Raw genomic sequence first — 17076 nt, forward strand, 5'->3', positions numbered from 1 at the left:
TTATTATGTTATGCAGATCTTCTATATGCTTACTGAGTGTTTGCCATTGTGACACCTTTCAGAAAGAAGAGGGAACCTCACCCAAAATTTGGTCCAGTTGTCAAGACTGGTGACAACACACACACACACACACATGCGTGCGCTCACACACACCCCAAGAGGGTATGGAAATGTTCACCCCTCACATAAGGAGGCTTTCTAGGGAGAGCAGTGCAGGCCTCCCAAGCTGGCCTGAAAATGGCTTGAGAGCCAGGAAAGGAGATGCACTTGGGGCTTCTGTTGTGCGAGGGCGGGGCCCTGGTGAGGGTTTCTGCATGGGCAGGTGCTTGAGTGGTTTGAATTTCCCACCGGTACCAAAGGAGGCAGCGCCTAGTCTTTGTCTGCGTGCTAAGATGTGGGGAAGAAAGAAAAGAGGCAGGGATGAGGCTTTAAAGATGTCAGCTGTTAAACATCAAAAAAACAGAGTGAGACCCTATTTGCATTTTTCTACCTGCCTCTTGGTGGCATGGACCCATTCCTAATGTAATATATCTCTCATTGTCCATTTAATGCTTTGCAGTTTGAAATGTATTTCATCTGATATGAAAACTGTTATGAGCTATAGCATTTTTGCCTTTTATTTTTACCCTTTCTCTACAGTAGAAGAAAACATAGTTGTATCTTTTTGACCCACGTAGGGAGCCACTGTCCTTAAATAGAACAATTTAATCCATACATATCTAGTATGATTGCTGGTCTTTACTTATTCTTTTTTTTTTTTAAAGGCAAAGTCTTTTTTTTAAAATTTATTTATTTTTATTGATTGTTTTTTGGCTGCGTTGGGTCTTCGTTGCTGCGCATGGGCTTTCTCTAGTTGCGGCGAGCGGGGCTACTCTTCGTTGTGGTGCGCGGGCTTCTCATTGCGGTGGCTTCTCTTGTTGCGGAGCAAGGGCTCTAGGCTCGCAGGCTTCAGTAGTTGTGGCACACGGGCTCAGTAGTTGTGGCTCACAGGCTCTAGAGCACAGGCTCAGTAGTTGTGGTGCACGGGCTTAGTTGCTCCGTGGCATGTGGGATCTTCCCAGACCAGGGCTCGAACCCGTGTCCCTTGCATTGGCAGGAAGATTCTTAGCCACTGCGCCACCAGGGAAGCCCTACTTATTCTTACTATCTTATTTTTTGTATGCTCTATTCTACTTTCTTGTTGTAGAGCTGGTATAATTTCCTTTGCTTGAATCCTTGCTCTGCTGCTTTTAGTAACCAGGTAAACTTGGATGTGAAACTTGTGCCTCAGCTTCCATATCTGTGAAATGGTACAATAATGGTACCTACCTCATTCCATTAATGTGTATGAAGGTATGAGAGTGCAGGTCACATAAGTGCTACATAAATGTCTTCTGTTATTTCTATTGTTTCCTTTTATCTGTTTTTATGACGTTGTCAGATTGGTTGAGTTTTGTTGCTGCATTGTTCTTGCAGTGGTTTGAAAGCTATTTCTCCTATCCTTGGGACAATCCTCTCCCTCTGCTTCTGTTTTCTTCTGGCCTACCTTCCATTTCATAATCTTCTCTTCCACTGTGTCTAATCTGTTGTTAAACCCATCTACTGAATTCATAGTGTCAGTGATTGTATTTGTTTTCAAATTTCCATTTCTTTATAGATTTCACTTATCTGCTGAAAATTTCCATCTCATAGTCTATTTCCTTGAACATGTTAGTTATTTAAAAATCTATCTAATGATGCCAATATACTGTTCTCCTGTGGATTACTAATATACACATATTTCTTCCGTTGGTTTTGGATCATTTGTTTTCTGCTTTTCTTTGTGAAGTTTTATTCTGTTCTGGATATTGTCTGTGAAGATGTTTTAGTTAACCTGAGGCCCAGCTGATGCTGCTGTCCTCCAGAGGTTTCCTTTGGCTTCAGGCTGGCAACGGGAAGGAGAGCAGGTCAGCTTGGTGCAATTTGGGAGTGAGCCGTTGGGATGCTGGGTTTCAGTCTGTGAGGATTGATCTGCACCTCAGCCTCACTCCTTTGTTGTAGGTTTCAGTGTTCCAGCTGAAGGTCCAGGTTATTATCAAAGCCCCCCGACCAGTTTATCTTGCAGTCGGTCCTGCCCAATCATTGTCTCCCCATCCTATGAGACTCAAAAGCTGTGCTCAGTGTCTCAGCTTCTTGTGTGCTGCACATATTAGGGACTGCACTGTGTGTCTCCCTCCCTCCCGCTCCCTCTCCCCCTCCCCTGCACGCACAGAGGAAAGCCATGCGAGGACACGGGGAGATGGCGGCCATCTACAAGCCAAGGAGAGAGGCCTCAGGAGATACCCATACTGCCCACACCTTGATCTTGGACTTCCAGCCTCCAGAACTGTGAGAGAATGTTTAAGCTGCCCAGTCTGTGGTATTTTGTTACGGCTGCTGAGCTGACTAAAACATCATACTAATCGCTAAATATCTCAAAAGGAAAACCGCGTCCCTTCTTTCTGGGATCTTCGCTCCTCAAGAAAGTCTTCTCTGTTTTGGCAGTTATCGGGTGTCTTCAAAATATTTTATACAGATTTTCTTGTTGTTCAAAACCATAATAGTTTTATAATTTGCTTTAAAAAAAACACATAACGTGTGAGCATCTTTTACTGTCGTCAACTACTCTTTCTTTTTACACATTTAATAGTGGCTTAGCCTTTCGCTATATGAATCAACCACAGTTTAATTCCTTCTTGTAACACATTTAGATACTGTACTTCATCAACTCTAATTGGGGTGGCTTGCATCCATAACCTGTCATAGTTTAATGTGTGTGTTAAATAAAACAATGTTTGGGCTTCCCTGGTGGCGCAGTGGTTGAGAGTCCGCCTGCCGATGCAGGAGACACGGGTTCGTGCCCCGGTCCGGGAGGATCCCACATGCCGCGGAGCGGCTGGGCCCGTGAGCCTGCGCGTCCGGAGCCTGTGCTCTGCAACGGGAGAGGCTACAACAGTGAGAGGCCCGCGTACCGCAAAAACAAATCAAACAATGTTTTATAATTGCTGACGTCTTAGAGTCGATGATGGATGATGGGTCCAAGCTCTGCCTACCTGAAGTTACACCACAGCCGATAATCTTGGGGTGGTGGTGGTGGTTCCCATTGTCCACCTCTGTCCTGGAAGGGGCCAGTTCCTGGAGACTCCCCTCTCCAGGAAGCACAGCTCGAGCTGGCCACTGTGACTGGGGATGCCCTGCTAGAGGCACCACAGTCCAGGGTGAAGGAGACCAAACCCTTGGACCCGGCTGAGACGGAGGTCGGCTCTGACCAGAACTTTCAATGGACAGACTTCGTCAGCCTGTGACATGGCAGCTCCATTCTGGGGGCCCCATTCCCCTCTCCTAAATGGTGCCTCTAGCCCAGGAAGTGAATTCTGAAGCGTCAAAATTGGTTTGTGAAATTAAGGCCCGTGAAAACTTGGCTCTATGGCCTTTCAGTGTTAACAGGAAATGAGCTGAACCCAGTGGGCTAGGTCGCTGTCTTCCCCAGATGCTCAGCTGCCACTGGCTGGGCTCGGAAGGCCCCAAAGGGGGCTGGACAAGGGGAGACAAAGGAGCCGCACAGAGTCGGCCTGGCTAAGCGCAGACTGAGAAGTGGACGGAGTGGGAGACTTTCCACCTCCCTGACCCCCTCCTAGAAAAGCCCCGTTTAGGCCTCGGTCCGCTGGGAGCTCTGGGTGGAAGCAGCTGGAGCTTGTGCGGCCTCACTGAATGAACACGTGCCGTGTGTCCTTAGTGGACGGAGCTGCCCGGTGGGTCAGCCTGGTAGGCCTTCTTCCTTCACCCCCACTTCCTCAGGACACTTGGCTCCTCTGTGAAGGTGAACCGAGCCTTTCCTAGACCTGGGGTCGTCCCCGGGGCAGCTCTCTCTCACGCACGTCCACCGGGGCCACTGGAGGTAGTTCACCCGGCTGGCTTTATTTTCCTTGTTTCCCTGTGAGACGCACTCATCACAGAGGAAGCCAGTGGATACACCCGGCCTCAGCTGGTGGAGATGCGGTAGGTGAGGGGCCAGTTCGGGGGACGGGCGGGCCATTCTCAGGCGCCAAGATAATGTGTCAGGCCTGCCCCCGACCCCGCACCTGTAGGGCTGATGGCCTGGCTCTCCGTGCACCCTTGGGGTCCCAGCACGTCCCACCCACACAGCTCCCCCCGTGCCCCAAGACCCTAGGTGCCCTGTGTTCCCGCGGCTTCCAGCGCGCCCCCCGAAGTACGGACGCCGGACTGCGCGGGTCCAGCCAGCTGACGCATTTGAAACTGCCAGGAACCTCGGCCGGCCGGGCACGCGCCCAACGCCCGGGAGCGCGCCTCGTGCACGCGCGCCCCACCGCGTGACCCGCGCCGGCCAACCTGCGCGCGGGGATTTGGGGGCAAAGCGCGGCCCCGCGAGCAGCTGCGGCGGGAGAGCGGCGGGCCGAGAGCGTGAGTCGCCCGCTCGGCGCTGTCTATTGCCCCGCCGCCCGCCGCGCGCAGCCATGTCCGAGGAGAAGCCCAAGGTAAGGGCCGGCGGGCGCGGGCCGGGCCCCGGACTCGGCCCCCCCGCCCGCGCCGACCCCGTGCCCCGGACCCTGCCGCCCTCCGCCGCCGGCCTCCGGGGCCCAGGCCCAGCGGCGCCGGCAGGCCTCCCCGCCTTCCTTCCCCACTCCCCTCTCCACCCCCAGCCCCTCCTCCCCGCACCGCCCGGCTCCGCTAGTCTCCCCTCCCCCGCAGTCCCGCCCTCCGCCCAGGCCCCGCCCCCGGGGCCGCCCCGCCCTCGAGCTCCGCCCCTGACCGGGCCCCGCCCCCCGGCTCCCTCCGCCCAGACTCCTCCTCCGCGGTCCGAGCTCCACCCCTCCGGTGGGCCGAGTCCCGAAGAGCGGGCGCCTCTAGCCCGGCCTCCCTGGCTGCGACCCTCTCCCTCCGCTGACATCGCAACCCCGTCCCCAGTCCCTCTCTGGGACCGCCTCTCCCCAGGACCTCTTCCCTCGCCGGGACCCACCCCCACTACGCCTCTTACGCGGGAACCCACGGTCCGGGCCGGCCTGGGCCCTACTGTCCCGCGTGCGCGGGGCCCCCTCCTCAGTCCTCACTGCGGAGCGCCGAGAGGGCGCAGGCTGGGCAGGGGCTCTGAGAGGCCGGACCTGTCTGGACGCATTGCCGCCCCCAGGGTGTGCGCCCACCTCCCGTCGCTGTCACCCGGTGTGCGCCACGCCCTGCGCACCGGGCTCTGCGGCGCGCGCTCCGCACGCTGGTGCCCTGCACAGCAGTCCTCGCGAAGGCCCGCGGTTGTGCTAACTAGTCTTAAAAACAGGTTTCTGGAGCTCTTCGTCTGCACTCTTGGGGTCTGTCTTTTTGAAGTGGACCATCTGCTGCGCATTGCTTTGCGTGCAGGCTCCCGCCGACCCCGCTGATGCTGGAGGTTGAGCTGAAGTTGGGGCCCCTGGTCGCGGAGCCCCTCCCTGGTCGGGATCACACGGTGGGGCTCCGGTGGAAGCTGCCCTCTCCTGTGAGAAAAAGCCACCCTCCAGGAGCGTCCTCCCTCCAGGTGCAGTTGGAATTGCCTTTGCTTTTTTCACACTTGGGGAGGCCAGATGTAAATGCCCTTTCTTTATGATTTCTAGGTGGCCTCCTCTTACTGTAGTTTATAGGCAACGAAATACACACAGTACCATCCCTTCAGTGTGTTTAAACTTAACTCTCCCACGTGGTCAACGTCCAAGGCCCAATTCAGTAGAATCAACTTGTTTTAACTACTCTCAAGGCAACTGGATGGTTGGGCCTCATGCCCCACCAGTGCCCACTGTGCCTGCTGGGCACTGCTCCCTACCTGGAGCCACTCCTTCCTCTGGACCTGGAGAGGAGAGGGTAGGAGGTACACTCCCAGGCCATCTTGGCAGAAAGAAAACCTTGTGGATCAGTTGGGAAAGACAGTTTGCCTCCCCTCGAGAGCACAGGCAGGGGACTGACAGCGTGAACTGTGGTTCTGGTGTTTAGGTTCCCCTCCCCGCCCCTCCTCTCTTCTAAGTTCCTTTGTTTGTTAGGGATTCTCCAGGGGTCTGGGCCAGGCCGTGTGCTCTTGGTGTCTTTCTCTGCCTGGTCTGCCCTCTTTCTGTTTGTTTTGTGTTCTGGCCCCAGTGTCCCTTTGTTTTGAACACACCCATATTGTTTCATCAAAAAAGCAAATGCATCCTCTATCCACGTGCAAAAGAATGAAGTTGGACCTTTTTTAACGCCGTATGCAAAAATTAAGTCAAGATCGTTCGAGGACTTAAACGTAAGACCTAAAACAATAAAACTTTTAGGAGAAAACATAGGACAGAAGCTCCATGACATTGGACTTGGTGATGATTTCTCGGATATGACACCAAAGGCACAGGTAACATGAAAAAAATAAACTAGACTCATGAAAATTAAAAAATTTTGTACATCAAAAGACACTGAACAGAGTAAAAAGCCAACCCACAGAAGGGGAGAAGACATTTTCAAATCACTATCAACCAAAAAGAGAACTGCAGGAGGCTGCAGATAAGAAAAGAGTTTATTTGGGGTGTTAAGAATTGCAGCTTGGGAGACACAGATTTGGGTAAAACCGAAAGAGCTTTCCGAGGAAGAGAAAGAATCAGGGGCTTTATAATAAAGGCGAAAGCCACGAGGCTGAGTTCTGACGCAAGAAAGGAAATATTTGTCCTTAAGGGATGGCTGTCACGAGTTGTTTTAGGGTCTGGGTCCCACAGGTATCTTGAGTTTCTGGCAGGTGTCCTGGATGCCTTCATCAGGACAGGACGTGGTCACAGGGTCAGATTCCGTCCGGGCTGAGAGGAGCGTAAGGTCCGTCCTCAGTGGCCTCCTGGCTCTGTTTGAGAGGCTCTCTGAGCAACACTGACTCCATTTTGATTTTCCTTCCACATCGTATGTCTGATAAAGGATCAGTATCCAGAATATATAGAGAACTCCTAAAGCTCAACAGCAAGAAACAAGCAACCTGATGCAGAAATGAGCAAAAAAACTTGGATAGACATTTCTCCGAAGAAGACATACCAATGGCCAAGAAGCCCATGCAAAGATGCTCAACATCACTGATTATCAGGCAAATGCAAGTCAAAACTACAGTGAGATATCACCTCACCCATTAGGATTGCTGCTTCCAAAAAACAGAAGAGAAAACAAGTGTTGGCGAGGAGAAGTTGCAATTGGTGGTGGGAATGTAGAGTGGTGCAGCTGCTGTGGAAGAGAGTATGGGAATTCCTCAAAAAGTTAAAAGTAGAATTACCATATGATCCAGAAACTCTGCTTCTGGATATAGACCCAAAATGATTGAACACAGCGCCTCAAAGAGATATTTGTGCACCCATGTTCATAGCAGCTTTACTGACAATAGCTAAAATTGTGGAAGAACCCAAGTGTCAGTTGGTCCATGGACGAATGGACACGCACAACTTGGTCTGTGCACACAATAGCAATAGCATATTATTCAGGCCTGAAAAGGAAGGAAATCCTCTTAGGATTTCCTAAACACATGCTGCAACAGGGATGAACCTTGAAGACATTATGCTGAGTGACACAAGCCAGTCACAAAAGGACAAATACTGTGTGATTCCACTTACAGGAGGTCCCTGGGGGAGTCAGATTCATAGGGGCAGAAGAGCAGTGGGGGCCAGGGGCTGGAGGGGGAGGAGTTAGTGTTCAGTGGGGACAGAGTTTCGGTTTTGCAAGATGAAAAGAGTTGTAGAGGTGGATGGTGGCAATGGTTGTATTTTATACTACTGAACTGTACGCTTGGAAATGGTTAAGGTGGTAACTTTTATGTGCATTTTAACACGATGAATAAATGCAAAGGAAATCTTATCTGCAAATGCAAGGTGGTATCCCGGATTGGATCCTGGAACAGAAAAGGGTGTTAGCGGAAAACCTGGTGAAATACAGCAGAGCTCGCGGTCCCGTTGCCAGCGGCGAGCCAGTGTCGGTTTCTTGGGCGTGATGGGCACTGCAGTACGTGAGATGTTAACAGGGGCGGGGCTGGTGTAGGAGCGCACTGTGCCTCGGTATTGCAACTTTTCTGGAAATGTAAGCTTATTCCAAAATAAAACGTTTATTTGAAAAACATGGAAAAGCAACTGCATCCTCGGTCTCTGGGGAGTGATCATGGGGCCCCAGCTCCATCAGAGGAGGCTCCTTGCCGGAGTCTCGCCTCCTGGGGTCACTTCTCGGGCCAGCCCGAGCTCACCTACTGGGGTCCCCAGGGGCCAGAGTGCTGAGTGGCCTCCTTCCTCTCCCCCTCCGTGAGGCAGGGAGGCGTGAGGCAGGGAAATGGCGGCAGGGAGTGGGTTCCTGGGGGAGGAAGGGGAAGAAGCAGGGAAGGAGCAGAGAGCCCGCGGCGGCCGGACCTGCCGGAGCCTCAGGAGGAGGACGAGAGCATGTGGCTGGACAGCGTACAGACCCGCTTTGGTCTCCATCCAAACTCGTCTGCAGATTGACTCAGGGGTCAGCTTCATCATTTTGTTAAAAAGTAAACAACTCCCGTCTCCCCCAGCGGTGCTCTCAGGCCGAGCCTCTGCTCTGAACACGAGCTTCTTGCATCAACTTCCAGTAGTTTCCAGGGGCCAGAGACCCCCGCTACGGGATCATGTCAGGATAGAATATGGCGGGGACCCCGTCCAGGTGGGACTGGTGGCACAGAACGGACTTGAGGGTGGCCCTCCCTAGTGGCGAGCAGGGAAGCTGTGGGCCATCTGCACCCCAAGCCACTCGCACCCCGCTTTCCCGGCTGGAAACATCTGTCGTTGGGTCTCATTCATCCGCGTGCGTAAGTATAAATCACCTGTGCGTACGTGTGGTTCCTAGTCTCATGAGAGCGATCTTAGAGCAAAGATGGATTTTCTCTCCATTGTTTTCTGGATCTACTGAGCAGGCTTTCCCCCTTGAATTGACAGTCTGTGGAAACACTAGATTGGCAGGGCATTTCCTGACCCAGCAAGTAGAAGTGAAAAGTAAGTTCTGTGTAGAAATCAAGCAATCACACGAGTGACCCAATTGCTGGGGAATTTTAAGAAGTAGCTTGGTTTTCATGACTTCAAAAAAGGCCAGCAGCCACGCAAACACTTTGCCTTTAAAGTGGTGTTTGTGGGGCGACGGGCTGGAGGCCGAGATTCACGTCTCTTTGCAGGAGGGAGTGAAGACGGAGAACGGCCACATCAACCTGAAGGTGGCGGGGCAGGACGGCTCCGTCGTCCAGTTCAAGATCAAGAGGCACACGCCGCTCAGCAAGCTGATGAAGGCCTACTGCGAGCGCCAGGTGCGGGGAGGGGCCCCGGAGCGCGCGCGCCTGTGTGTGTCTCTGTGTGTGCACACCTCCCCGGAGGTGCTCCCCTCCGCCTGGCCCCTCCAGGCTGGCCGGTCACTCCCTCTTGAGCCACCCGGTCGTCCCCGGTCAGGGGTGGATGTCTGGTGATGTCCTCGTGGCGCTGCTGGGATCGGAGTGGCGGCTTCGCCGGGTATTTCATCCCTCCACCTCTGTGTCTGTGGAGCCACTGCCCTCGACACAGTTCAGTTTCCAGACGATGCTTGATTCTTGCCCTTGGTTTACTACATTTCAAAATAAGGAGCCCGTGCTCGTATGTCCTCCCACGGTGACCAGAGAGACTGACCGCGCGGAGTGTGGAGTGTGTGTTACGTGTGCGTGTGACTGTGCTCTTGGGCCCCTCGGTCCCCTTGTGCTCTCTGATGCTCCTGCCCCGTCTCTCCCCCTGAGCCTGTCCTTTCAGGTGAGGCAGCTTTTCTCAGGATACTTCGGAAATACTGGACCTTTGTTAGTTTCCGTTCTTGGCTTTGATAAATCCTTGCCTTGGGCTTTCTGTTGTTATTATTACAAACACCCTAAAACAGCTCCACGCCTAACTCTTCTTCTCCCCACTTTTCAGAGCTTGCTCCTCGGAGGAGATCACTTTCAACTCCAACTTTTTTTTTCACTTTTCTTTGGTAAATATGCTTGCACTTCTATTTCTTCACGTTCTTTGATTTTGGAGATTTTTTTTCGCCTGTGAAAGGTGGGTCTTCAGCTCTGGCCTGCCATCCACACATCCACCGCCCGCGCTTGCACACGGCTCCTTCCCTGGACTCCAGCCCATCGCTCTGGAATCTCCTGCTTCTGTCCTGACTGGGGCAGCGCCAGCCCTGAGCCACACAGCGGCCTGTGAAGATTTCTGGCTCTTGTCTGAGTCCTGTTTCTCCTGGTCTGGTGGTGGTTGTGTGTGTCATTTTCTGGGGGCCCCTTGTTAATTTATGCCCTGAATTTCCCATCGTGCTGCACCGTCCGCCACGTTCCTGGGCCTTTTGCTTTCCCATGGTCCCTCCCAGGGCCCCTCCCTCCCTGCCCCACCTGGACTGCTGCTCAGCCATCATCCCAGAGCCTCCTCCTGTGTATTTTCTGGATTAATCTTCTGCCCCTGTTTCGATGGAGCATATCTTCCAGTATCTTGCGCAGAAAGGGTGTGAAAACTACTGCACGTCGGAAAGTGATTTGCTTCATAAACCTTCACGATTGAATGTTTGAGTGCACGTAGGTTGCAGTTCATTTTCTTTTCTTGGAGCTATTGCATCGTTTTCGTCTAGTTTCCAACGCTGGTGTGGAAAGTTCAATGGCATTCTCATTCTCTCTCCTCTGTTTGCGGCTTGGTTTATCTCTGATAGCTTTTGGGACCTTGTTTGCGTGCTTTGAGGCGGTGTTACCATTGACTCTTCTGGGCACATTCTGGGCCTTTTCGGTCTAGAAACTCATTTTAGTTCAGGAACTAGACCTTCTGTTAGTTCTTTGGTAATTTGTGTCCCTCTTCACTGGAATTCCCGTCCGGCTTGCAGTTACCTGCTCCCGGTGTGTTCAGCTGGAGTATTTCCTCCCATCGTGCATTGGGTTTTGTTGCTATTGGCCTCTGTTCTGGGAGGTTTTCTCAACTTCATGTTCCCACTTTTTATGGACGGTCTTGTTTCTGTCATGATTTCTGATTTTTAAAAGTTCTCGTTCTGGGCTTCCCCGGTGGCGCAGTGGTTGAGAGTCCGCCTGCCGATGCAGGGGACACGGGTTCGTGCCCCGGTCCGGGAAGATCCCACGTGCCGCGGAGCGGCTGGGCCCATGAGCCATGGCCGCTGAGCCTGCGCATCCGGAGCCTGTGCTCCGCAACGGGAGAGGCCACAGCAGAGAGAGGCCCGCGTACCGCAAAAAAAAAAAAAAAAAAAAAATTCTTGTTCTTTCCCGTTTTCTGAGGCTCCTTTTTCCCCAGGGGAACTTTCTGTTGTTTTCTATCTCCCTAAGAGCTTCAGGTGTGTGTATGCATCTGTGCACGTGCGTGTGCACGCGCGGCTGTGTCTCTGCACGTCTTTGCGTGCGTGCGTGTGTGCGCACGCGTCCCGGCGAGCTCTGATCCTTCCTCCCCGTGCCCTCCTCGTCCCTTTCTTTCTTCTTTGCTTTGACTCCTCACACATTGGTCTTTCCTTAACTGTCCTCTCTCCCTGGGTGACGGCTCGTATTTAAGCACGAAGCACTAAAAAGCTGGTGGAAAGCTGTACACCTGGTGTGTGGACGGGGCCCGCATGTTGTCGCGGGGCGGCCTGCCCGGGTGGGTGTTCTCTGGGGGTCCCAGTGTTGCAATCTGTGAGTCTTTAAGTCTCCCCGGAGTGGCCCTCAGGCTCCCGCCTGTGCCCTGGGAGCGCGGCGGCCGGGAGGAGCAGCTCGGCGGGGCGCCGGGTGTACTGGGCGTCACTCGCCTGCCTCCGCCGGCCACCTGTCACTGCCCCGTTTGTGCCTGTGTCCCCGGCCCAGGGCTCTGAGTCCACCTCTCCAGAACGGGGACCTTCTGCCCGTGGGAGGGACAGTGCCCGACCTTGGGGTTGGGGGCCCTGCTTTGGGAGTCGGATATGGACTTTCCATCAGTCATCCCACATCAGCTGCATCGCTGCCTCTTACACCTGTGTGCCTGGCCCCTGCCCCTCTCGGGGCTCTTGTCCGCCCCCCTGCCCCCCAGCGCACCGCATCCTGACCTTGGGGTCTAGGGTCCACAGCCCTGTAGCTTCCAGCCTGGAGGTGATGCCCTTTGTCTGCTGGCCTGGCCCCTCTCCTGTTTTCTTTGTCCTTGTTTATGCCTTTTCTTGTTTCTTTATGTCACATCAGTAGGTTTCAGGAGGGAGCAGAGACGGGTGTTTTAATCCTGTCTGTCCTGAAGAACTGGCTGTGCCCCCGACCACGTGCAGCTGTTCCCTCAGGAGGCAGAAGGGCCGCTTCCCAGCTTCAGGCAGGCTGCTCATCACATGCCTCAGGGTCGCCTGACCTGTTTCTGAGAATTGTTTAAAGGGGAGGAAGTGATGGTGCCAAAGGTGTCGAAATTCTGCTCGGCACCTGGAGGGAAGCGAGAGGGATGGATGAGGGTGGAGCCCAGGAGCTAGAAGGTGCTAGAACGGCAATGTCTGAAAGGCTGTTCTGGGAGCATCGCATGAACTAGGCTGCAGCCCCGCTGGCGAGGCTTCACAGTCAACTGCGTCCTGAATCCGTATATTCAGAAATCTCGTGTTTCCACATAAATGTGTGATTCTTTTTTTTTTTTTTTTGCGGTACGCGGGCCTCTCACTGCTGTGGCCCCTCCCGCTGCGGAGCACAGGACCCAGACGCGCAGGCCCAGCGGCCATGGCTCACGGGCCCAGCTGCTCCGTGGCATGCGGGATCTTCCCGGACCGGGGCACGAACCCGCGTCCTCTGCATCGGCAGGCGGACTCTCAACCGCTGAGCCACCAGGGAAGCCCCAAATGTGTGATTCTTTTTGAATTAATGTGTTAGCTGAAAATGTTTAATGATGATTGCTTTTTCTTTTCAGGGCTTGTCAATGAGACAGATTCGATTCAGGTTTGATGGACAACCAATTAATGAAACAGACACCCCAGCACAGGTAGGAAAGCCGCCCTGTCTATACTTGAGGGCTTCTTCCGATCTGCCTTTCATAACTTCCATTTGGAATACTTGCATTTGAGAGGCACCGATTGCTTCTCACATAGAAAGAATACCTTACATTTTCTTTCTGTTTTTTTTTTTTTTGCCACACCAAGTGGCTTGTGGGATCCTAGTTCCCCAAACCTGGGCCCTCGGTAGTGGAAATGCAGAGTCCTAACCACTGGACCACCAGGGAATACCCACCTTACCTTTTATTTATTTATCAAAAAAAATTGTTTTTTTGGCTGTGCTCTGTGGCATGTGGGGTCTCATTTCCCCGAGCAGGGATCGAACCTGTGTCCCCTGCAGTGGAAGCGTGGAGTCCTAACCACTCGACCTCCAGGGAAGTCCCTACATTTTCTTAATGGCTTTCATTATTAGATCATTTGACTTTGTAATTTTGAGGTTCAGTTTTTGAATGAGGAAGATGTCCTTTGTCAGCCTCTTCTGTGTTGGGAGAGGGACCAGGAGGGTTGGGTGCCTGGCGGAGGTGGTCCAGAGACAGGGACGAGGCCTGGGCCTGCCCATGCCCGCCGCCGTCTGCAGGCTCCAGGTGAGCCGGGCACGTGCGGTCACCACCCACTTGTAGCCTGGATACTGGGTCTGCAACGTTAGCCGGTTTGTACTTTTCAGTAAAACTTTATAGAGACTTGTTTATTTGTAACAGGACTTAGTGTTTCTATCGGGTCAAGTCCCTAATGTTGACCGTTCCTTTGTTAGGGGAGGCTTGGGGAGTAAGCGGGCTTGTTGGAAATCCACAGCTCAGCCTCTGTCCCCGGGTGCCCACCGACGGCAGGCTCGGGGCTCAGGCACCTCAGGGTGGTGTCCCTGGCGTGGGCGGGGGCAGCTCCAAGACCCTGGTGCTCAGCGGGGTGGGACCCCTTCCTGTGACGTGAGGATACTCACTGCCCCCTCTGTGCCTGCAGCTGGAGATGGAGGACGAAGACACCATCGACGTGTTCCAGCAGCAGACGGGGGGGTCCGGGGCGGCCAGCTGCCTCTGGGGTGCAGCCCCTAGAGCCACCGTCCCCTCGTGTCACTGTGCTCGTGTTCGCTATTGAACAGTGAAGGTGTGACCATGCCCGCACCAGGGAGGCTCAGACACCGAGGACATTCCCCAGAAGGACTTTGCTCTCTGATGTACTTCAGTGCGGCCGCGGGGATGTCCACGGCTTCCCCCGGCCCATCACCCCGGTACCTCTGTTTGGGTAAAATGCATGGCGAGGGGTTTTGGTTTTGTTTTTACTTTCATTTTTGTTTTTCCTCCCTCCTATGACATTTCCCCCAAACCTGTGGCCCGAGTGCCCACTTTCCGTCTAGGTGGGGCTCTTACCCCAGGTACTGGCCCCTACCCATTCCAGTCATGTAGAGAACTCACGTCACTGCTCTGGGGGTGTTTCCGTGGGGTGAGTTTTGGGGACACAGTCGGGATGGGAGACAAACTTTCACTTATCTTGCTGGCACAGGTCTTTTTAATGCTAAATATTACAAGTGTGAGCTTTGTCAGAATACAGTAAAGTTGAAGGGAAAATACTGGAATGTTTCTTAAAAGGTAAGAAGTTCTTCAGTAATGTGGCCCCGCGTGGGGCCTGGGGCCCAGGACCCATCGCCACCCATGGCCAGTGATGCTGTTCAGGGGCAGTGAAAGTTGGCTTTTCCCCTTTTCCTTAACAGAGAAAAAAGTAATTCCCACACGTCTCACCTGGTAATAGTGCCGGGGCCTCAGATTTCTTCCGGTATTTGCTTCTGATGAATGACAGTCTGTATATAAAAAAGGAAGGTTGAGTATTGCTGATTTTGCAATGAACGTTTTTGTGTAAAAGAGCTGCTTCAAAGTGTGGTTACGAGTGAAAGACGGCTCCGGGGTCTCCCCATGGACTGTGCTCTGCTCCCCAAGTTGGTATGGAGTTTACGTGTTACATGTGATTTCAGTTCTGTGAAGCATTTGGGGTCTGTCCTGGTTAAACTCCGATAGTTGTCCTGTTGCGCTTGTGTGTGGACTCACTGCCGCCGGATGGCCCGGCATTGCTTGTTCGGGTCACCTGGGCAGCGCGACCACCATCCTCTCTTGTCTGGCTGGCATCTCGCTGAAGATGTCTGCTTTTCCTTTGTATTTTGCTCTTCGGGCGCGGGTGGGATGTCTGCTGGCTCTGTTGTGTTTATTCCCGTTTGTACGTTATTTGTCGTCCTTTACTACTGTCGACAGTAAATAGAGTTTGGTATTCTGTCTCTCGGCTTGTATCCAGCACTGCGTACGGAGCTTGGGCGTTGTGTCATGTTCAGTATTTGCAGCGACCCTCCAGCGAGGCCACTCAGACTTCGATCTAAAGGCCGGTTCACCGCTGCCCCCCTTCCTGCGCCCGCGCAGGCTTCCCAGGCGGGTGGCGTCTCCTGCCGAGGACACCCCCTCACCCTCAGAACTCTCCTCTGTCCTCTCCTGGGTGTCCTGGGTCGAGGGTCGCCGTTACTCTGGGCTTCTCGATATTTTTGGTGTTTGAGTATAAGACTTTTCCTTGGTGCAGTTGACAAGCTACTCACTCATCGGTTTGAAACGGAAGCGAGTTGGCACTAATTTGAGAACTTCCCTGCGTGCCACGCTGTGACAGCACCAGGGTGCATCAGGTGAGGTAAGCGCAAGTTGAAAGGTCAAGGGCAGCCGGGTAGTGGAGCACTTGATTCACTTACAGCAGCGGCAGGAGGTGAAGGTGCAGCACAGCGACTGGGTCGTGTGCCAGATGCCGCGGCGGGTGGCGAAGCCCGACAGGGCAGCCCCTGCACTTGTGCCGAGAGGGACACGCCGGGGTGCCTTAGGTTAGGAGCAGCGCTGTATCCTTGGGAGCTTAGAACAATGCTGCCTGACCGAAGAGCAGGCAACGTCCTGGAGGTTGTCTTTTATCTTAGAAATGTGTGCAGATTGTGCATTCGGAATAATCTGTTGATATCGACGTTTTTAAAATATTGTTACCCAAACCCAACTCCCAGAAGCTTTGGGTTAAATTGATGCCTCAGTAGGAGACAGGCCCTATTGATGCTGTTGGTGGTGCCCTGGGTCCCAGCCGGCACCGTCTCAGTTCCGGTACCGCAAGTCCCACGTCCCAGGACCCCTCAGTTCCAGGCGCACGGGCGGTGCCAGCCTGGCTGTGCTGCACAGCACAGGTGGGGAAGCGTGTGTTAATACTGGCTCTGCCACGACACAGGTTCCACGGAAGGAGCTGCGAAAGGCAGATCCTTCTTGTACCTCAGAACGCCAGTTCCCAGAGAAACCAGTTTATCTTGAACTTGCTGGCCTGTCCAGTGGACCAAAGCCTCTAGGTATTGATATCACACACCTGCTACTCAGAACCCTGGGGATACCAGGACCGACTGACCGAGCAGAGAGTTGCCCCAGACTGAGTGAATAAAATACAGGGTGCCCAGTTACACTTGAATCTCAGAGGAGACGTGTGGAGGGGGCCTGCTCCCCTGAAGGGGAGGCCGTCCCACCAGCCAGTGAGGTGAGAGCCTTCTGTTACGTTGAGCACCTCATATTTTGGGCTTTTGTCACTTGAAACTAATCCTGGTACAAGCTGTGAATACACACACTGCTCTACAACAGGAAAATGATGTGACAAAGACAGCAGTGACACAGACGTGGACGCAGCTAAGAAAAGACCCAGCATCTGACAGGTGCTGTTGTCTGAGCCTCATAACGTTGATGACAATGCTTTTCATCACCCACACTTCCTTTAGGTGACCAAGTGGGGTTTTCCTTCAGTCTCCATGGGAACCACACCCTCTGACCCCTGACCGGCTTGGGGGGTGGGGTGTGGTCTGATTGCAGAGAGGGCAACTGCTTGAACAGGTGAAGCGCATGAGTATTTGTGCAAATCCATTACTCTTTGGAACTGTCTAAAAGTACTGTGTTGTTTTTATAAATCACCATGGTCATTTGAAAAGACAGTGTCAGACTGAATTCTTGTGACACCTCTGCCGCAAAATATGCGCCATTGTGAGGTTTGTGCGAATTGTTTAATTTTATTCAACTCGACAGATACCTCCTGCCACGTCCAGGTACTGAGGCTGCATCCTGGAACACACGAGAAGAGAACACCCTGCCCTCATGGGACATGTTTCTGGTGACAGGAGACAGA

The 17076-nt window shown here is 53.3% G+C and overlaps 1 protein-coding gene across 3 annotated transcripts; it reads left to right on the forward strand.

Annotated features, from left to right (window-relative positions):
* The first annotated feature begins 4379 nt into the window (after positions 1-4379).
* Positions 4380-16881, forward strand: SUMO3 (small ubiquitin like modifier 3). Of its 3 annotated transcripts, XM_060010225.1 has the most exons (5): positions 4388-4493; positions 5288-5521; positions 9140-9268; positions 12834-12905; positions 13873-16881. In XM_060010225.1, the coding sequence occupies exons 2-5, from the start codon at positions 5387-5389 to the stop codon at positions 14005-14007; spliced, it is 471 nt and encodes a 156-aa protein (XP_059866208.1). In that variant the 5' UTR covers positions 4388-4493; positions 5288-5386; the 3' UTR covers positions 14008-16881. The 3 variants fall into 3 exon arrangements, with proteins under 3 accessions (XP_059866211.1, XP_059866208.1, XP_059866210.1); XM_060010228.1 differs by lacking the exon at positions 5288-5521 and having other exon boundaries at positions 4380-4493; XM_060010227.1 differs by lacking the exons at positions 4388-4493; positions 5288-5521 and having other exon boundaries at positions 9011-9268.
* Positions 16882-17076: the final 195 nt, after the last annotated feature.

The sequence above is a fragment of the Delphinus delphis genome, chromosome 4 (genome assembly GCF_949987515.2).
Source record: "Delphinus delphis chromosome 4, mDelDel1.2, whole genome shotgun sequence".
Lineage (NCBI taxonomy): Eukaryota > Metazoa > Chordata > Mammalia > Artiodactyla > Delphinidae > Delphinus > Delphinus delphis.

Bases quoted from the DNA above. Each gene is read 5' to 3' on its own strand.
- SUMO3 (XM_060010225.1), top strand. From the start codon at position 5,387: ATGCTGGAGGTTGAGCTGAAGTTGGGGCCCCTGGTCGCGGAGCCCCTC. The intron at 5,522-9,139 runs GTGCAGTTGGAA...GTCTCTTTGCAG, and splicing joins CAGGAGCGTCCTCCCTCCAG to GAGGGAGTGAAGACGGAGAA. The intron at 12,906-13,872 runs GTAGGAAAGCCG...CTGTGCCTGCAG, and splicing joins AAACAGACACCCCAGCACAG to CTGGAGATGGAGGACGAAGA.